Raw genomic sequence first — 22,457 nt, 5'->3', positions numbered from 1 at the left:
ACATGTAGAGGGTCCAGCTCCACCCCCAGAACAGAGCCAGCCCTCCTAATCAGTTTGTTTAGTCTGTTAGTGTCTGCCACCTTCATGTTGCCGCCCCAGCAGACCACAGCATAAAAGATGACACTGGAACCACAGACTCATAAAACATCCTCAGCATGGTGCTGCAGACGTTGGAGGACCTGAGTCTCCTCAGGAAGTACATTCGGCTCTGAGCCTTTCTGTACAATGCTGATGAGTTTTTGGTCCAGTCCAGTTTGTTGTCAAAGTACACTCCCAGGTATTTGTACTCGGACACAACCTCCACCTCCTCCCCCTGTATAGAGAGAGGGATGACAGGACTCCCGGATTTCCTGAAGTCCATCACCAGCTCCTGTGTTTTGTTGATGCTGAGTTGCAGATGGTTGAGTCCACACCAGTCAACAAAACTGTCCACCACTCCACGTTACTCTGTGACATCTCCACCCTTAATACATCCTACAACTGCGGAGTCATCAGAGAACTTCTGAAGATGACAGGACTCTGAGTTGTATCTGAAGTCTGACGTGTACAGGGTGAAGAGGAATGGAGACAGAACTGTCCCCTGTGGAGCACCTGTGCTACAAACCACAGTGTCAGACACACAGTTCTGCAGGCGGACGTACTGTGGCCGGTTGGTGAGGTAGTCCATGATCCAGGAAATCAGGGGAGTGTTTTTTAATTTCTCTCCCAGCAGTGCAGGCTGGATGGTGTTGAGGTTGATAGGCAAACTGGAGGGGATCAAGCGAGGGATTGACCAGAGGTCGGAGGGACTCCAGGATCAGCCTCTCAAAAGCCTTCATAATATGTGAGGTCAAAGCCACTGGTCTGAAGTCACTGAGGACTCTGGGACGTGGCGTCTTATTCACTGGAACCAGGCACGACTTTTTCCACCCTAGAGGAACTCTCTCCAGTTGTAGGCTGAGGTTGAAGATGTGTTGGAGAACAACACATAGCTGAGGAGCACAGGCTTTCAGCACCCTTGGGCTGACTCCATCAGGACCTGCCGCTTTTGTGGGGGGAAGCCGGTGCAGTTCTCTTCTCACCTGCTCAGCTGAGATTGTTAGGGTGGTGGCAGATTTGTGTGGGAGAGGGACTGAGGAGCGGATAGTGAACTGAAGTGGGCTCTGTGGCTCAGCCTGAAATCGATTGAAAAAATTATTCGATTTGTTGGCTCGGTCCACAGTCCCCACATTCTCCTGGCTGCTGGACTTGTAGCCAGTGATGGTCCTCATACCCCTCCAAACCTCCCTGGTGTTGTTCTGTTGAAGGCGTTGTTCCAGTTTTCCCCTGTACGTCTCCTTCCCCTCCCTGATCCTGACAGACAGCAGTCTCTGGACCCTCCTTGCTGCCTCCCTGTCTCCTGATCTAAATGCCTTCTTTTTGTCATTCAGGATGGCTTTGATGTTCTGAGTGACCTAGGGCTTATTGTTTGGGAAGCAGCGAATGGTTTTTGTGGGTACCTGGGTGTCCACACAGAAATTGATGTAGTCAGAGATGCAGTCCGTCAGTCCATCGATGTCCTCACCATGAGGTTCACAGAGAGTCTTCCAGTCTGTCTCTTCAAAGCCTCCCTGCAGGGCAAGATGTGCCCCCTCTGACCACCTCTTTACTGTCTTAATGGTGGAAGGCTGCCTCTGAACCAAATGTGTGTATTGCACATGCACATATTGGGAGGAGATGTACCAGGTTGTGATCCGACTTTCCCAGAGGGGGGAGGGCAGTGGAGCTGTAGGCATCTTTAACATTAGCATACATCAGGTCCAATGTCCTCTCCCCCCTGGTGGGACAGCTCACAAACTGGGTAAAGGTAGGAAGTGTTTTATTGAGGGTGGCGTGATTAAAGTCTCCAGAGATCATCAAGAAGGCGTCGGGGTGTCTGGTCTGCAGGTTGGAGGTGACCGCCTGAATGACGTCACACGCAGCAGCGGCGTTAGCAGATGGAGGAACGTAAACAGATTAATATGGAATGAGAAACTCTCTGGGCATTAATCTGGACAAAGTCCCACAGCCAACAGTTCAATATCAGGGCTGCAGACACGCTCTTTCACAGTTACATGGCCAAGATGGCACCACCACTACCATCATGCAGCCATGTCTCTGTGAAACACATTAAACTACACTCTGTAAAGATTTTCTCCATCCTCACCAGAACTGTCAGTTCGTCCATCTTATTGTCCAGTGACCTCACATTACCCATAATCAGAGAGGGGAGATGAGGTTTGAATCTTCTCACCTTCTCTCTGAACATCGCTCTTCTCCGTTCCTTATTTCCTTTTTGCTGTTTTTGCCTCCTCTACATCCCCTTGTTGTCCTTCTTCTGATCTCCTCTGGGATGTTTAAAGTCCCGGACAAAGTTTGATCCTTTACTCCGGCCGTCCTCAGTAAGATCAGCTGATCCCGGGTGTAAACAAAGGAGCTGGCTCCATGGTGATGGAGCAGCTGTTGCGCTCCGGTCTTTCGGATTGGTGAGAGTATGAAACCAAAGGTAAAAACGGAGAGAAAAACTCTCTCGAACAACATGATCTGAGAGGGTAAAACTTAATTTCAAAACTAGTAACTTATCTACAAAAAAGTAATAAAAATAATAAGATAAAATACAGAAAAAGACATCACAACATGAGAACAGGGGTAAATCTGCTGCAGCAAGGCTCACGTCTGCGCACTCACTCAAGGGGGCAGCCTGTCCACAAAGAATTTCCCCAAGGGATTAACAAAATATCAATCATTATTATGATTATCATACATATGATCCTTTAACCTTTTTGGGAGAACAATAGCCTATTCGTACTCCTCCCTCTTTGTTGAATTGAGCATCTTCACCACCAGAGCTCTAGTTTCTTTCAAGTTGAGGACTCAAGGCATGTTACTGCCTGCTTTACGAAAGGGTTTTACATTTGGTGGTTTAGAGTCACATGATCCATCTCTAACTATAAGCTTTATCAAAAACATTTTAAGTCTAGTCTTAAATGTAGAGTGGGTGTATGCCTCACAAATCTGAACTCTGGTTGTAGCATTTTGCATTAACTGGAGGCTTTTTAAGGAGTTATTGGGACAAACTATTAATAATGAATTACAGCAGTCAAATCAAATACATGGACTAGTTTTTCGGGCATCACTTTGAGACAGAATGCTCCTAATTTTAGCAATATTCATCAGGCAGAAGAAGGTGGTTCTAGATATGTCTTTTATGTATGGAGTAAAGGTGATATTCTGGTCAAAGATAAGATTCCTTACAGCAGGGGTGTCAAACTCAGACCCCAGTGCAATTATATTTGGCCCGCAAGATATAAATATCAAATGTGTATCAGAGCTGCCCCCCAGAGTACAGTGCATACACCTCTGATACTACAAATCCCAGAATGTTTTGTTAGTGTGTTGGCGCGTCAGTCGAGACCGGTAAGCACCCCCTCCTTCTCTGTTGACAATCATTAGAATCCATGCAACTAGTCACCTCGAAACTTAATCCACCCCTCCTCAAAAATGGCCAAATGAAAGAGGCCAAGTGCACAAAAATCTCAGCATACTCCACGCAGAGTTTACCCAGTGAATTGCCAACTTTGAACCCCAGAAATGCAGATTTGAACTGTTCAGTAATCCGTTTGCGGTTGACGTGGAAAGCGCACCAACCAACCAGTTTCCATGTTTCCTCCCGGATAAACTACCCGCGGTCCGTGGCCACGCTGCTCGAATGCTCTCTATGTTCTGCAGCACATATCTTTGTTGATGAAAATGAACAAAACATCACTCAGGAGTCGTCTCACTGATGAACACCTTCACTCAATCTTGAGGATTTCCTCAGCTCAGAGCCGAACCCCAGACATCTAAGAAGAGATGCCAGGAATCTGACTTGAACCAATGTGCATCAGTGTAAATCAGAGTTTAGCAAACTGAACTTGAATGATGCTGTCTTTATACACTTTTTCTACTCCAAGGCATGGACTGTTAATAGTTGAAAGATTGAAGTGAATTATTTTTATTTTTGTTTTTTTTTGTTGTTGGCCTGTGAGAAAAAAGATTTTGATTAAAAAGGAACTCGAAAGACTACAGATAGAGACATAATAAGAAATGAATACCACTGATGACTTTTATTTCAAATGTAATTTCTCATTTGTTTATAATATTAAGCTTTGCTTGCTCCAGATTCAATGTTTACGCGCAACTAAAGTTTGGCCCGCAACTTCCTCTCAGTTTTTAATTTTGGCCCACTGCGAATTTGAGTTTGACAGCCCTTGATTAGAGCATGTGCCAAATGACTGAATGTAAATGTTATTATCATCACTGAAGGCAATCACCAAATAAATAGGCTATGTTGAAACACTGTAGTGTGTAGTTGCCTGTTATAAAACCTTTCTAATATATTGCATGCATTTCTCACATCTTTTATTTTTTATGAGCCGGACAGGTCCCTCAGCATGCAGATTGCTATAAAATAATGGGGAATCGTTATAGCTTAGAGCGCCTATCATTTGGTTCTAACGGTCCATGTCTGGGAAACTATTTCATGAGGTGGACCAGGATCCATGGTCATTGAGGGAATTATGGACCGTTAATAGTCTGAAACAGTTATCATCAAAGCGCATCGCCATACATCAGTGCTCATTTTGGATCTTATCACTGCTTTTTTTGAGACAACAATGCAAAGCACACTGCTGCAGCCTCTGTCACTGCCGCAGAGGGAATTAATGGGTGAGAACTCCACCAGAGTCACCAGATTTGAACCCTATCAAGCGTGTGTGGCAGTCCCTGAAAGTACACTGAAAGCACTACATCCAAAAAGAGGCAAAGCCAGGCACAAAAGAAGAGTTTGTTTGTGCCATAGAGCTTTGGTGAGAGACAAAAGCTACTCAAGCCTTCTGAAGTAGCCTTATCACAGGGTTATATCATGTAATTTAGACTGACTCAAAGTATTTGTATTGAAAAACATCACTGGTATAAAAAACGTTGATGCAGGTGCACTGACAAGTGAAGGGATGCACATATGTAATAACCCAAACAGCTTGTGAGATTTTAGTTGAACTCCATGAATGTAATGTATTATGTTTAATTATCTTTACTGCTGCTGTCAAGCGATAAAAAAATCAATCAAATCAATTACAACCTCTGTGATTAATAGTATTTTTAGTACAACTTAATTTCAACAAGTGACTCATTGATAATACTTTAACAGTAAAAATAAAGACAATATATGTAATAAAGTAAACAAGGTAAATCTGTAACTTTTCTTAAATATCCCAATAAAATATTATTTATAAACCAATAGCAATAATGATAACACAAATTACATTCAAATACACATATGCATTGCAATGAAAAGGAACAGTCAGGTACAGTCTTTTAATTGGACTGTAAGGAAACTGTGTTTCAGTGTCCTGGGCATGCCGCCTCTTCTAGTTAGCACAGTTTTTCCCAAAAAATTTCCAATTATCTATATAGCCCATGTTGTTTGCCAGACACCACTTAACACCCATAGCAGTGAAATGACGACATACGGCTAATAAGGCCAACACTGGTCAGATTGAGATGGGGTCTAAAGAAAACTACAAAGTCAAACATCCATCCAAACCAAACCAACCACCTTACGAAATATAACTGTATACAGAATCATATGGAAAACCCAACAACCCCCCTTTAGCAAGCACTAGGCAACAGTGGAAAGGAAAAACTCCCTTTAACTGAAGAAACCTCCAGCAGAACTAGGCTCAGGGTGGGCGGCCTTTTGCAGCAGGCAACAAAAGAACAAGACGCAGAAGAAGTAAAAACAGATGTAGAGCAGATCTGAAACTATTTGGTCTCCACTAGATCATGCCACTTCATCCAAAGACATATCCAGCCTTTATTTCTTGTCTCTGCTTGTGATGGGACCTGGACACTGATCTCCCTTATTCTAGCTTCTTAAAATAAATCTTTTTAACCAGTTGTAGTTTTTCATGTCCTTTTTGAAATCGGTCGGAGTTGAAATTTTATACATACATTCTTCACCATACAAAGAAAATAACTGTATATCATTCTCATCATTGTATAGAATTATATACAATTAAATGAACTGGGATGATATTTTCAAGATTTCAACATCATCTGATACAACAATAGTATGACTAACTGTATAACTAACATTATTTACATAATTTGAGTGTCCAGCCACAGCACACACACACCTACCCATAATAAAAACTTTCTGGATCTAAAGTTCACACTAAATACTTTTGACTGTATAGAGAGAGAGCACATTAGAGTATACTCTTCTAGCTGAGTGCAGTGAGTTTTTATTTAGAAAAAGGGGTTGTATGTACAGGTAATTACACAGGACAATGATACAGGTACAGTAACTTTGTAAAACAAACTTCAGGTAAGGACTTTCATCTGTCGCTGATGTCAGTGCTAAACATCAAATGTGTTTTAAAAAATCTTTATGAGAACAACAGGCAGCAACTGGTTCTGGATCACAAAATAGACTTAGGCAGACTGGCACTGATCCATTCCAGCTAGGTTTAACCAGTTTTAACCACATTAAATAATGGGCTGTACAGTCACTAAGTGTGTGCTGGCTTTAGAATAATGCAAAGAAGTCACAAATGTGCCACAGTTTCAGTAAAAAGAAACAGGTTTCTAACCACAAAAGTTATGAACTGGCATTGGCCTATTAGTAACTTATTTTAGCTCAAGTGCATGAAACTAGCCCAAAAAATGCTAAATAGTCGTCTGCCTCTTGTCCATTCAAAGTAAGATAAGATAAGATAAGATAAAGCTTTATTGTCATTGTACAGTCACACTTGGTACAACAGTACAACGAAATTGCAAACTGTCCCACATTGGTGCAAGGAGAGAGAAGATAACAACAACATAATAATAATAAAACAACTTACAATTACCTTTCATACAAAAAGTATTTAAATATATATACATATATTCATATATATATATACACAATTATATATACAAATATACACATGCACACCAGCTGTATATACAGAATATACAATCTACATTCTTCTAGAAAAACTAAACCAGATGTGTGTGTGTGTTCATGAGGGCTATTGCTCTATTGTAGAAACTGTCTCTGAGTATGTTGGTCCGTGACCTCAGCACCCTGAGTCTTTTTCCAGAGGGCAACCATTTAAACACCCGGTGTCCCGGGTGTGTGCAGTCTTTCAGGATGTTGCGTGCCCTCCTAAGACATCGGGTGCTGTAGAGGTCCTTCAGTGAGGGAAGAGGGTGGCCAATGATCTTTTGGGCAGTGTTTATGACCCTTTGTAGAACCTTTTTTTGTGCCATGGTGCAGCTTGAAAACCACACGGAGATGCAGTATGTTAGCACACTCTCAATGGAGCAACGGTAGAAGGCAACCAGCAGCTCTCTCTTCAGGTTGACCCTCCTGAGGATCCTCAGGAAGTGAAGACACTGTTGAGCCTTTTTCATTACCTCTGCGGTATTGGAGCTCCATTGGAGGTCTTCATCTATGTGCACACCAAGGTACTTGAAGCTTGGCACCCTCTTCACACACTCCCCATTAATGACAATGGACTGCAGATCTGACTTCTTCCTCCTGAGGTCCACGATCACTTCTTTTGTTTTTGAGGTGTTTAGGACCAAGTTGTTGTCTTCACACCACCCCACCAGCCTCTGGATCTCATCCCTGTATGCCGTTTCATCACCGCCAGAGATGAGCCCCACCACAGTTGTGTCATCGGCAAACTTAATGACGACATTGTCTGGGTGTGTGCTGACACAGTCATACGTGTACAGGGTGTACAGCAGAGGACTCAGCACACAGCCTTGTGGGGAACCGGTGTTTAGTCTCAGGGCTGTGGAGAGATGAGGACCCACTCTGACTCTCTGTACGCTGTCAGAGAGAAAGTCTCTGATCCAACAGCAAGTGGTGGGAGGAAGTCCAATGTCCAACAATTTTGCTGACAGTCTGTACGGTATTATTGTGTTAAAGGCAGAGCTAAAGTCGACGAAGAGCAGCCTAGCATAACACCCTTGTGTTTCCAGGTGTGAAATGGTGGTGTGCAGCGCTGTGACGACGGCGTCCTCTGTCGATCTGTTAGCTCTGTATGCAAACTGTAGTGGGTCGAGTGTGGTGGGAGGTAGGACATGATGTGACGTCGGACCAGTTTCTCAAAACACTTCATTATGACAGGTGTCAGAGCTACTGGTCGGTAGTCATTGAGGCTGCTGATGGAGGTCTTTTTAGGCAGTGGGATGATTGTGGCTGACTTCAGGCATTGTGGGATGTAGGACTGAGACAGTGAGGAGTTGAAAATGTTGGTGAAGACCCCAGCCAGCTGGTTTGCACACTCCCTGAGGACCTTCCCAGTCACACCGTCCGGTCCCGCAGCCTTCCTGGGGTTCACTGCCCTCAGCATACACCGCACTTCATGCTCCTGCACTGTGAGACTGAAGCTGCTGCAGTCTGAAGTATGGGCTTCAGCTGTCCCAGGTCTGTCCACCCCGAAGCGCGCAAAGAAGTGGTTTAACTCCTCTGCGAGCACAACATCACCCACAGCCGTCATGGTGTTGCAGGACTTGTGGTTGGTTAGGTGCTGGACCCCCTGCCACACCTGTCGTGTGTTGTTGTCTCTGAAGTGGTCCTCAATCCTCCTCTTATAAGCTGCCTTGGCCTCTCTGATGCCTCTTTTAAGGTTAGCCCTGGCTGCACTGTATTGCGCTTTGTCACCATATCTGAAGGCAACATCACGTTGCTTCAGCAGGACCTGGACCTCTTTAGTCATCCAGGGTTTCCGATCGGAGTACACCCGGTGACGTTTGACCACGGTGACGTTGTCAACGCAGAAGTTGATGTAAGAGAGCACAGATGTAGTATGCTCCTCAAGGTCCTGGTGTGCGAACACATTCCAGTCTGTCTCCTCAAAGCAGTCCTGCAGCTGTTGTGAAGCGCCCTCCGGCCATGTTTTAACAGTCTTTGTCACTGGAGGGGCTCTCCTCCTGACGGGGGTGTAAGCTGGAATCAGCAACAAGGACGTGTGATCAGACAAACCCAGATGTGGTAGAGGGGTTGCTCTGTAGCCTTTTTGGATGTTGCTGTAGGCTTTGTCCAGTGTGTTTGCACCCCTTGTAGCGCATTTAATGTGCTGATCAAATTTGGGGAGTACTAACTTTAAATCAGCATGATTGAAGTCCCCAGCTATGATATGCACTGCGTCAGGATGAGAGTTCTGCTTATTGCATTGTGCAGCACCTCCATGGCTACGCTAGCATTAGCATCAGGAGGTACGTATACGGCCGTTACCATGACAACGGTACACTCTCGAGCAATGTAGAAGGGTCTGCATTTAACAATCAGATATTCCACATCTGGGGAACAGTAGCTGTCTACAGTCGTTGCATTTCTGCACCAGTTGTCATTGAGGTAGACACATAGCCCTCCTCCTCTGCTCTTACCGGAGTCACCGTTCCTGTCGTGGCGGTAAACCGTGCGGCCTGCTAACTCGATAGCCGAGTCCGGTATGGAGTGATTCAGCCAAGTCTCTGTGATTAATACAACACAACAGTCACGGAAACACTTGTTGGTTGCATTCTTCAGCCTCAGCTCGTCAATTTTGTTCACAATGGATCTGGTGTTGGAGAGGAAAAGGCTGGGAAGCGGCGGCTTAAATGGTTGTCTCTTCAGCCGCACTAGCGGGCCACCCCTGCAGCCCCGTTTTTGCTTCCTTTGTTTACGTTTCCTCTTGGGCTTGCCGCTGGGGAGGACCATCCACGGAGACCCCTAGTGTCTCACTATGCCCTCTGGGATGTCGTGGGAGCGGTGGAAGTCCGATGTAATAATCATTTCACAGCTTAAACCCAAGCCCAGAAGATCCTGACGACTGTATATGTACTGTGCCCAGCATCCGGTGGTTTTCCCAAAAAGTAGCACACCAAAACAAACATACACACAAAGTAAATAAAGAAAATAAAGCACCGTTCGTGAGGAGCAGTGAGCTGCTGCGTCTGTGCGCGCCGCCATCTTGAACCTATACAGCTACTACTGAACATGTCCTGACCTGTTTTGAGCAAACTGTCCTGCAATGTCACCCTCTAAGCGTGCAGAAGGTTGTTAGATTTTCTCGTATTACTGAAGTGGATGTGCTTTGAAGAAGTTGTCCATGTGCAAAGGATGATATAAAATCACACAGAAACACCAAATATCACATCAAATTTAAGGTGGCATTTTGAACATAATTAATTGTAAAACTTTAACATCTTGTCTTTTTTTTTCTGTGTATAATGGAGATTAATGGCATTTTCAGAATTTAGCTAATTTCAGCTCTTCACTTAATAATTCCACTTACGATAAGGATAATGGATGGGTAAAGGGCCAGTAGCTGCAAAATCACAATTTATCTCCATTGCATCTAAAGAAGCATCAGCTGTATATTACATATCATTAAGGCATCATGCACAAAGTTTCACTGATGTTATTATTTTCTGATAAGAACACCTTGACCACCTAATCAAAGTGCCCTCAGGGCAAAACTTCCCTAAATGACTGCCAAATAAAGAGCGGGCATCATTAACACTAGTATTCATATGTCCAATAACGAAGGATTCTATTGAGGTATTCATTCTCTCAAGGTGCAATACAAGAGAGACAAAAGAACAAGAGAGACAAAAGAAGAATGCATGCTAGGAAAGTTACCTTCTTTGGGCCTGATTGAGCTGAGGTTGAGTGGTGTGTCAGTACTGGTTTGGACACAGTAGACCTCACGGGTCTGAATCCCACCTCCACACAACCCTGTCTGGTTTCCACGCCGGCGGTCCTGTTGGCTCAGTAGGACATCCACTCTACACTCTGTCCATTCTGTGGTTTTCCAGCTGTAACTGGATAGATGTGGAAACAAAAGGGGTTGGCATGACACAGTATATCAATAAAATATAATCCTTTCTTAAAAATTAAATTTATTAGAATTTTATAATACAACTTGTCAAATAAATAAATGTTCTTTTAAATGTTATATATCAACACCAGTTTTAAAGGCAGGGGGTTGGAATGCTTTGTCTTGTGTAAATTCTACATTTTTGGACACATTTTTATATCAGTGTGGAAATCCTGCAGATTTTCTAGGCCTCAAGGTTGGCAAGTAAGACACTCAATCTCATCTGAAACTATTGCATTTACTTAGTTAGTTGGGGTTGGTGCATTGTTATTTATTAACTTATCTTAATGTAACAATGCTTGTTTATTTATTATTTGTGTACTTCATTTAAAGCCATTTTAAAATAAAGATATGTAATCAAGGACTATCCTTTTCCAAAGTTTCCCAAAGTAAAAGTCGCCAGGTGGGTGTGGGGATATTCATAAGCCCCCGGCTAAATGTTTTTTTATTTTTAAGTTTATACTGGTCAAATTCTTAGGGTAAATTTAATTAAAAGACCAAAGAGGGCAGAAGTGAATTTCCTTCCTAACTTCCCAAGAAGTGAAGATGCTGTGAGCCTTTAACAACTGAGACTGCAAATTGTTGGAGAAGTTCAGAAGAGTGAGAAAAATCTTCCTATGATCACGAAGCTAACGCAGACCACCTTTGCCCTGCGACGAAAAGAGGTCGTCTGTGATGACCTGCCTGTTGGTGACATTCTGGAACGTTGGCCTGCCCTTAAACTGGAGTCACAGGTACAAATGTTGTTCTTACTTCATCTATTTGTCTAGGTAAATATAATTATTTGTGTCAACAGTATCTTGGTCAGTTTCACTTAAAACCTGACATATGAATTTTGCTAGTATAAAGATGTTTTTTATGTCTTCAGCCACCATTAGATATATTTTGGTAATTTATCTCTGTTTTTACATTAAACAACTAAAAACAAATGTTCAAATATATATATTCTAATATTCGGCTATGTGTGGTTTTTCAACACAGACCATACATTCTTTGGACTATGGAAGCATCAGCATCGCAGATGCTGAGCCAATTGCTGGACTTCAACACAACAACAATTTAGAAAACCAGATTAACTTTTCACTTTTGCTTCATACGCTGTTTAAATTTACCCTCATAGTAGCATAGTCGAAGCAACAAATCTCATGGTGGCTCAAGACCTTTGCAAAATACCAATTTATAGAATATTCACAAGTTTTCTTCTACAGTCTACCTATGTAATTTATGTTTTGTACAGATCTGTGCTGAACAAGTTCTGTTCTCACACTCAAGGATCAAATTGATGTTGATGTGAGACGTGCTGCTGTCCTTCGAGCTCTTCCTGCATATCTGCATGAGGATGACTCAAGATTTCTTAAGATGTGGGATGTAAGTTAACACATTGTTTATAGTGTAGGCAACAGTTCATTTATATAAACAAATGTCATTACGCTAAAGAATAACGTGCAATAGGCCTGGTGTGATCATTAAACCTTCAGATTTTCATCACATTCAGATTGAAGTTGCGTTTAATTATCAACAAGAGAGTTTGTTTTTTCTCATAAATTGGACTAATCCAGCAACCTGGTTAAAATTCATGGACTGTTTAACTAAAGAGTACAATGTTATGGGAGTTTCTGAAGATTTGTTTACCTAAATGAATAGAAGTGATTAGAAGTCATGTTTTTCCTTCATGCAAGTACTTTTACTTACCGAATTTTCCGCACTATAAGGCGCATAGAATAGACGCTACAGTAGAGGTTGGGGTTACGTTATGCAACATTAGATAGAGCTGCGCTAAAGGGAATGTCAATGAAACAGTAAGATAGGTCGGTCAAACTTTATTAATAGATTACAAACCAGCGTTCTGACAACTCTGTTCACTCCAAAATGATGTTGATGATGTGCTCTGGCCGTGTTGTGCCTTTCAGTGATAAATTAATAACAATAAGTTGTTACAAAGGCAGCTAAAAAGTATTATAGTATTGTTCTTAAAATTTGTCAGAGTGAGAGTTGTGTATTTTAGTTGATCTTTGTTAAGATAATTAGTTGCAGAGTGAGCGCTCTTTCCACTCTGTTCAATAGTACAGCTTTGATGTATTTGCTCCGTCGGTAAATTAAACTAGTTTAGTTTCCACAGTAAAACGTACTGGTTCATGTATATGCTGAGTGTGCTTTATACGTTAGTGCCTTGGAAAGCATTTGTCTTTGTAAGTATTAACATTCATTCATTCATTCATTCATTCATTTTCTTCTGCTTATCCGGGGCCCGGTCGGGGGGGAGCAGCTTAAGCAGAGATGCCCAGACTTCCCTCTCCCTAGACACCTCCTCCAGCTCTTCCGGGGGGACACCGAGGCGTTCCCAGGCCAGCCGAGAGACATAGTCTCTCCAATGTGTCCTGGGGCTTCCCCGGTTCGTTTTACTGTGGAAACTAGCTTAATTTACCGACGGGGAGAAAATATGTCAAAGCTGTACTATTGAACAGAGAGTGGAAAGAGCGCTCACTCTGCAACTAATTATCTTAAAAAAGATCAATATACACAACTCTCACTCTGACAAATTTTATTTATAGTGCGGAAAATACGGTAATTATTTTTAGTAACATGTAATTGATATATAAGAGTTAACTATACTTAAATTAATTGTGTATTCTGGACTTAAAATAACAAGTTAAAAACAAAGCATAAAAAGCAGTATTTAGAACTTACAAAGTCAATTTAGTATCAATTAAAACTAATTTGTAGAACTCACTTGATAACATTTGTTTTTTGGACTTATAAAAACAAGTTATGTACATTTCTTATGTAATCAGTTTCAACTAATTTTTTGAGTTCTATTAACTTATCAGGTTTTACAGTGTGGGAGGAAAGCTCTGACTGCTGTCTGTGTGTATGCACTGAATAGCAGTCCAGAATATCTGGCAACACCTGGGAACTCCATAGTTCTATTAGGGCACTTCAATGCTCATGGAGGCAATGACAGAGAAGCCTGAAGGGGAGAGATTGGGAGGAACGGCCTGCCTGATCTCAACCAGAGTGGTCTTTTGTTATTAAGAACAACATTTGACTCCAGTTTAAGGGCAGGCCAGCGTTCCAGAATGTCACCACCAGGCAGGTCATTACAGACGACCTCTTTCCGTCACAGGGCAAAGGTGGTCTGCATTAGCTTCGTGATCATAGGAAGATTTTTCTCAATCTTCTGAACTTCTCCAACAATTTGCAGTCTTAGTTGTACAAGGCTCACAACATCTTTACCTCTGCTGTGAACTGTGATCAGAGGGTTGTTGGAGAACCTGATGGTGGATGGTGGACACATAGATTGTACCACAACATTAATGTGACAGTAGACCAGAAGGGCTGCAGCTCGGGTGGGCACAGAAGCAAAAACTGTGTGGGAAAAGTTCGGAGAGGAAGGAAAAGGACTTGTTCAAGTTTTTTTTCAAGTCAAACCATCTGATGACTCAGACACTGGAATTGCAACCTCTGGTTTCCTGGCCCTAGGTGCAGGGGGTTTCTCCGATAGCCAGGTCTCTTCTTGCCGTAAGACCTAGTATAGGATGATGGCCATGTCCCACTCTTGTCACTCTGGCCGGAGTCACTGGCGGCACTCGGTGGCATGTTTGCATGCAAACACACACGTTGCCCACCCATCTCACCATTGTGGTGGTTGCTGTAGTGTTGCTGCAACACTAATAATGCTTTGCTTTCTATTACTTTTTATTATTACTGTTATCATTATCTTTATTCTATTATGCTATTTGTGATTCTAGGGTGTTGCCATAGTTTTCAAGGTGTGGACAGTGGTTACAAGTTGATGGTATCACTAATAGTGTAATAGTGTGTGCATGTATGTATTGGGATATAGGGAATATGGGATATTTCTGGGAAAGATCGAATAGTTCAAACCCGAAAGTAAGTTGTGGTCCACATATGTGCAGCATGTTAAACTTCTCTTTGAATCTAAAGATACAAGTATGAATGTCATTTCAAGTACACTCAGACCTGATTTACAATGATTTAGGGACACTTAAAGATGTTAAAGCCACCATTCAGGGGAGGCCAGATGTTTTTGTGTGCAATTTATTATGTTTCTGTCAGCTGCTATGCTGGTGTATTCATACACCCTTGCACAAAAGAAAATAAACTACTGCCTTATTATCTCATTAGTGGTCCTGAGAATTTGTTATTGTAAATTTTTGAAACCACTGTACTTGCTGCTTAGGGATGGAGTAACTTTGCAGTAGGGGGAAAAGCAACAAAAAGGAAGGAACTGCTAACAGGTGACCAAGTGCTAATGCATTGTGACCCAACATTGCCACTGACTTTAGCATGTGATGCATCAGCTTGTGGTACTGTGGGAGTCATTCAATGTGTCTTGCCAGAGGGAATTGATCCCACAGCATATGCCTCACACACATTAAGTTAAGCAGAGACTTAACCAAACTCACAGAGAAAGAGGCCCTAGTATTAGTTTTTTGCATAATAAAATTCTATCTGTATTTGTGGGGGAGATCTTTTAAATTGTTAACTGACCACATACACCTGATTACCACAAACAAACAAATAACGGCTGCTGCACATATTCAAATATGGGCTCTCATCTTATACATCTACAGGATAGTGTAAGACTGTGAAGTAGAAAAGACTGTGAGCTTTCTAGAGTGCATAAGTATATTATGGAAAGATAGTGAAGCCAAATGGATGAAAACCTGAAAGCATTCCACATGCAGAGAAATTAATTATCAGCAGAGCAGAACTGTGTGTTATGTGGCACGTGTCATTATGCCAACCAAACTAAGATCCTGGTGTTAAAAGAGATGCATTTGGGACACTCAGGCATAGTGAGAATGGAAGCACTTGGACACAAACATGTTTAGAAGCCCAAATTGGACAGCGATGAGGAACAATAGTCTAAAAGGTAGGGTCTAAACCTTTTGATGTTGAAAAGGAAAAATCTGCATGCCCTTGGGGCAGAGGAGATGTGGTCGGTAAATGTCTTGAGACAGAGAAGATGTGTTCGGTAAAGGTCAGTTGATCATCAATGAGAAGATGTGGTTGGTAAAACTCAGTTGATATCAATGGTCAGCCCCAGGTTTCTGGCAGACTCAGTGGGGACAATCACTAATAGATAGAATAAAATAGATTCTGATTCTGTTTGAGGGCAACAAAGCTTGTTTAAGACTAAGACTTTATATAAATACAATTTTTACACGTTCTCCCACAGTAGTACGTCATGTAGTTCACTCCATTTAATGGGAATGGTACATTGTTCATAACGTTATAACTTTTAACTGTTTCTGAATTTTGTATTTAAAGACCCTATTTAAAACTACATTTTCATCATCACTGGATGACACACTGAAGGGGAGTACTCAACCACAGGTTAGACAGTGTTTTCAGGATAAACCCAAATACAGTCACTAACAATCCTTTCAAAGCTTCAGAAAACAGACTCATCTCAACATCTAGTTAGATCTTAGTGTGAGTTTTGCCTGAATTCTCAGAAAGGACCCATACATGAGGAGAACATGCAAACTCCACACAGAAAGGCACCTGGCCAACCTGTGGATTGGAACCTGGGACCTTCTTGCTGTGAGGCAACAATGCACCAAAGTGCTGCCCAATTGTAAAACACACAGGCACAATACAAAGGAATAGATACCTAAGCAATATTATTGTTAACTTTCATAAGATTCAATATTCAAGATTCAAAAAACTTAATCCCAGAGGGAAATTGTTACATCTTGTTACAGTTACTCTCAACTCAGACAGAAAGAAAAGGAACCACAACCAGAAAGGATCCACAGCAACACAAATACAGAATAACATAAATACAGAAAACTCAGTAAATATAGAGAATATGTAAGATGGATGAAAATAGACCAATAGTTATAGTCCAGGGTGGAATGACATTGGATATATGACAAGAAATTGTCAGTTCCCTGTCCCCTTACAGAGGAGACAGGAATTATAAAGATTGATGGTCACAGGTAGGAAGAACCTCCTTCATAGCAGAATTGCCAAGAAAAAGCCAAAACTCAGACTGGCCAATATAAACAAAAGACTGAGATGGGCAAAAAAGCATAGACATTGGACACTAAAAAAACGGGAAGAAGCTGGAAGGAGTTGTGGGATTGATAAAACTGGACTGGCCATTCTTCTCTGGACATGTGGTACATCATGTGGAGCAGTGCGGAAAAAAAAAAGAAAGAGCTGAAAGAACAAGCAACTAGCATATTGGCTAACTCAGCTGCAACCAGGGGAACTGACAAAACAAAAAAAGGGGAAAGGGGAGAACTAAAATCCAAGCTCCAGTTGTAACGGCAGAGACAATGCAACAGACTAAATCACCAGTAAACCCACATCCAGCCAATGCAAGAGCAATAGTCCCAGGCATACAGTACATGTGCATCTGGACTCAAGAAGAGAACAAGTTCCAGTTGGGTGTGGGTGCATTATAAAGGTGTCCAAGATAAATGTGTCTTACTTACAATGATGTGTAATCAAGAATATTCTTGAGTCTGTCCTATGGTTATAAGTGTATGAAATGTTACCAAAGTGTTTTTACCAAGTTGTCATTACTAAGAGTTGTCTTGCTCAAAAAATAAGTACATGTGCATGCACTGTATTTTTTTCTTAATTCTCCCTTCAGTAAGTATTGTTTAATTTTCTCGTGTTTTCCAGATCCCTGCAGTACAACATTTTATGACAATACATCCATTAGCTTTAGACATATTTAATTTAATTAAAGCTAGGTTTTAGCAATTTAGCAGCATCTGATTACTGATCCTACGAGTGACACCTTAACCCCTTTGGCAGTTAAGAGTCACATATGTAGAATACTCTTTCTATTCTTGTCCAGTACTTACACAGCGCAGGGTGGCACTCCATCTCCCTGAAGGCTGCAGGGTTCCTTTTCCTCAAGCTCTGGACAATCCTTTCCTCCGTCAGTTGGGAGCTGGCTAACTTTTCTGGTGCGGGTTCTTTCACCTTTGGGCCCATTGGGGTCGTAGCACTCCTTGGAGCAAGCTGACCATTCAGACCATTCAGTCACATAACAGTCTTTGGTCATGACACAAGCCTGGAGTGTCACTGGCAATGTCTGCTGAGAACACAGGCTGTAAAAAATAAAAACAAAGGTACCTCAGGAAAAGAGTGGTGTCACTGCTGGTTGTATAATCATTATCATCAGCATTATTATTATCATTTGCACTAACACATCAGTAACATACCCAAATAATGATAAAGTTTAAGGAAAATAACATAATACTTTGAAATCTTTGCTATTTTATTCAAATACTGCAACCGGCACTGTTTCCAAAATATGTCACTAATTTTTAACCTAAATCTAAAAAAAAGTATCTTGTAGCTGCATCTCATGCAATTGAAACATTTCTTCCCATAGCACTTAGCTTTGATGCTTCTTGACTTGTAGCGAATTTCCAGTCCCACAACTATTTCCAGCAGTTTCCAGTTGTAGTGTCAACGATTTAACCCCTTCCTAATTTACATTTGTAACACTTAAATAGAGATCATCACTCTAAATTTTATATTTCACTAAGATAACCAAAGTAAATACAAAATAAAGTTTTCAGGTGGTGACTGACAGCACTGTAAGAGAGACGGACCTTTTTACAGTGCCGGGAGAAGCCTATCTTGGGAAATCAGGTTTTTCCCCAACCCTGAATATGGTAATCACATTTCCCTTTTACATGGAAGTTAAGAAATCAGCTTTCTTGAGAAAGCTGACTGTAACTTGATTACTTAAGTGCATGTAAACCTAATGACTGGAGATGGTGCCATTGACATTCTATACTTTTTGAAGTGACACATGAGGAAACATATTTTAGTCTTTCTTACCTAAGAGCTTCAACGATCCCACTCTTGTGGACACAGGACACTTCTCTAGTCTGGTATCCTATCTGCAGGTCCCCAAACTTCCTCCCTGGACGGTTCTGAGGGTTCCTGTTTTTCTTCTTCTTCTTGAGTTCTCTTGTTTCAGGATCCTTTGCTTTGCCCTTTTCCCTGAGCCTCTCTCTGACATTCTCTCTCATTTTCTCTCTTTTCTCCTTGTTTTTAGCCTTTTTCTGTCGTTTAGGCCTGTCTGCCAGTCGAGATGGCCTGTCTGATTTTCTGTTTGATCTGCCTAATTTACGGTTAGGTCTGAATGGTTTTTCACCATCTCTTGAAGGTTTACCACCATCTTTCGACCATTTGTCTTCTTCCTTGTGTTGTTTGTCTGGTCTGGTCTGTTTAACCCCTAGTTTTGACTGTTTGTCAACCTCACCTAACTGTTTGCCACCGTCTCTGGAGTGCTTGTCTCCCCCTTTGGATGGATTTTCAGCATTCCCGGATTGCATATCACCCCCTTTGGAAGGTTTATCACTTTCACTCTCCCTGGGTGGTTTGTCAGCTTGCCTAGCTTGCCTTGTCAGCGGGACAGAGCAGGGCCCCCAGGGTCCCACCCTGAGGCTATAGAATCTCTCCTCTCCCTCACAGGGTCCAGGCTGGCATGTCTGAAACTCTGTAAGGTTTGGGCATACTGCACCACCAAACAATGGTGGAGCCAGAATAATGCGGATTCGGTTCTGCAAGCCCATTCCACATGTTTTAGAGCAGGGAGTCCATGGGCTGAAATCAGATACCACACAATCTCGAGGGCACGGGATAAGACAAGCCTGTTCTAGGCGTGGTTTGGTTTCAAAGTATTCACATATTGCATCTTCTGCAGGCTTACCATTTGCTTTCTGGACACAGCCCACCTCACGCATCTGAATACCCTCTTCTCCCCGGGTGCACACAGTGGGGCGCTGCATCCCAGCACTGCGCATTGACACTGGGACACATTGGTTCCAGGCACCCAGCTGCCAGTCATAAAGTTCTTTGTGCCAGTCGCATACTCTGAAGCAACTCTGTTGGCTGTCTGGTCTTTCTGTCTGATTGCAGTTGCTATGTAAGGTGGTCCAGCCTTCAGAATGAGCGCACCATACAGCCCTGCTCTGACTGCCTCCAGGACCACACTCACTGCCCATGCAACGACCCCATAGACCTATAAAAAACAAGACAACAGAGAGGTTAGTGAACGGTCAAAAAGACTGAGACTGAGAAGTGTAATTTAAATGTTTGTTGAGGAATCTAATAAAATACTTGTTATACACTTGTTATACACTTTTAAAGAAGAATAGTATACAACCCTAATTCTGAAAAAGTTGGGATGCTGTCTACAAAAATACAAATGGAATGACTACAAATCTCAACAATAGAACACTAAAAGGTTTAAAATGAGAAAATGTAAATGTTTAGAAAAAAGTTAAGTAAATAGTATATGAATATAGTATACTGAAAAATACATGTGGATGGGAGCATATGTTGCTTTAAAACATATATAGCATTCATGGTGCCTTTCTAGATGTGCAAGCTGCCCATTCCATAGTCCTCAATGAAATGCAAGAAATTGACGCTCTTGAACTAGTGTAGTAGTTCTAAAGTATAGAAGCAGTGTCTATAGTTTCCAAAAAGAAGAAATTTTGATTAATCTAACCACAGAAAAGTTTATCAGTTTGCCAAATACCATTTCAAATAAGCTTTGGCCCAGAGAAGCTGGTGGTTTGTCCAGATCCGTCCGGATATGGCTGCTTCATTGCATTATAGAGCTTTAACTTGGATCATAAAATAAACTGTGTTCACAGAGAGTGATGCTTTTGGAAGGGTTACTGACTCCATGTAGTGATGTCATTCACATAATCTTATAGGGGCCTTAATCTTCAATTTATCATGCTCCCCTTTCAACTATCCTCAGAACAAAACAGGCCCAATTTACATATTTAGGAGGGGTTTTCACAGGTGTGACCTAGAGTTAGACCTACTCGGACCCTCTCCTTCCATTCAGTGCATTTACATGCACTCAAGTAACTGGTTTACAGTCGGTTTTCTCAAGAAAGCTGATGTCTTAGGTGTCATGTAAATGGAAAACCTGGTAATGGTAATTGGGGTAGGGGATTAGAGAAACCTGATTTCGTGAGTTAGAATTCTCTGATTACTCTGCCAGGTAAATGCATAACCATGTTTCTTACAAAAACCTCAGAGAGCTCCTAATCTAGCCTATAAAATCCTAGCTGGGAGTCCCAGTCTATGAGTGATTTAGGAAAATTCTCAGAGCAACCAAGAGCAAGGAAAGGACAAAAACTTCTACTGTATCTGGAAGATGTGGTTGACCCTATTGCTAGGGACGACACAAAGTTGTTATTGATTTATCAAAAATATATTGTAATGACTTGAATAAAATAATTGCTTGGACTTTATGATTTATATTTTGTACCTGTTCATCTGTAGGTTCAAGTTGTCACTTGAGGAGCTTTTTTAAGGGCTAAGATACTTTGTGAATATTTTTTAATATTTTTCTTTAATCAACTTTAAACTCTTATGGTTACATTTCGTGAATACAGCCCCAGGTTAGCAATAGAGTTTAGAGTTAGTTAAAGAAAAAGAGATGAAAATTAAAACCTGAGGTCAGTGACTTGTCTGCTAGAATACATTTTATGCAATTCCATTTTTTATGTTAATATTGTGCTACACACCAACTTGGATGTGGAAGAACACGCAACCCGCTGTAAAATGAACGAAATGAAGAAAAAGACTCGTTTTTCCCACCTCTATTCTGCTGAACTAATAATGAAACAGTTTATGAAGTCATGTACAAATGAGAGAAAATTGTAGGTACCCTTCTGTTAAAGAAAGAAAAACAGTGGTCACTGAAAAAAACGTAATAATAATAACAATAATTTACTCGTGAAAATACGGCATTGCTTTTGAGTTGTTGTTCAACAGAGGCATTTTCGCAAATAATGAAACTCCCCTGAACAAAAATGATGGTACCATACCTTAGCATAGCATCAGTAGCACAGTATCATAGCGTGTACACACTGAACATGGACAACAGAAAGCCAAGGAGAGAGTTTTCTCAGGAGATTAGAAAGGAAATTGTAGTCAAACATGTTAAAGATCAATTCTATAAGACCATATCCAAGCAGCTTAATGTTCCTATGACTACAGTTGTACATATTATCCGGACTGTTAAGATCCACAGGACTGTAGCCAACCTGGATGTGGCTGCAAGAGGAAAACTGATGACAAATTGAAATTGCTGCATCTGGCACAGGGTGTCATGAATCTGTGCAGGGTACAATGAATTCTGAATATTATCATGGCATTCTGGAGGACAACGTACTTCCCAGTGTCAGAAAACTTGGTCTCAGTCACAGGTCATGGGTTCTCCAAAAGGATAGTAGCCCAAAACACAGCTAAAAACACAGAAGATTGGCTAAAAACAAATGGTCTGCACTTACATAGCTGGTGTGTACATTCCAATTAGGCTGGAAAGTTCTCCCTTTGGTTTAAAATTAGTTTAAAACAGTGAGTTCATCAGTGAGCCAGAATATTTCATTGTTAATGTTTGACAAGCTCTAAGTTATTGTCTAAGAGGGGGAGGTAATTTACGTTTTTTATTTTGGCTCTAATTAACTAAAGTGCTCCCTCAAGCTCTATTTGCTCTATGTATGAATAATTTTAGTATTCTCAGTATGT

General features: G+C 41.5%; 1 protein-coding gene across 3 annotated transcripts in view; it reads right to left on the bottom strand.

Annotated features, from left to right (window-relative positions):
* Positions 1–22,457, bottom strand: part of thsd7aa (thrombospondin, type I, domain containing 7Aa) — an 89,388-nt gene that overhangs the window by 45,525 nt on the left and 21,406 nt on the right. For all 3 annotated transcript variants that reach the window (XR_003298069.1, XM_026349205.1, XM_026349206.1), the window contains exons 2-4: positions 18,735–19,923; positions 17,744–17,992; positions 10,658–10,839 (exon numbers count right to left, since the gene is read on the bottom strand). Coding sequence is in view for 2 of the 3 variants with exons in the window: in XM_026349205.1 (XP_026204990.1) it covers positions 10,658–10,839; positions 17,744–17,992; positions 18,735–19,923 (1,620 nt within the window). In the remaining variant the exon portion in view is untranslated. The remainder of the gene's footprint in view (positions 1–10,657; positions 10,840–17,743; positions 17,993–18,734; positions 19,924–22,457) is intronic.

The sequence above is a fragment of the Anabas testudineus genome, chromosome 11, assembly GCF_900324465.2.
Source record: "Anabas testudineus chromosome 11, fAnaTes1.2, whole genome shotgun sequence".
In the NCBI taxonomy this organism is placed as follows: domain Eukaryota; kingdom Metazoa; phylum Chordata; class Actinopteri; order Anabantiformes; family Anabantidae; genus Anabas; species Anabas testudineus.
The sequence above is the reverse complement of the archived record's forward strand: the minus strand, read 5'-3'. Positions and strand labels throughout refer to the sequence as shown.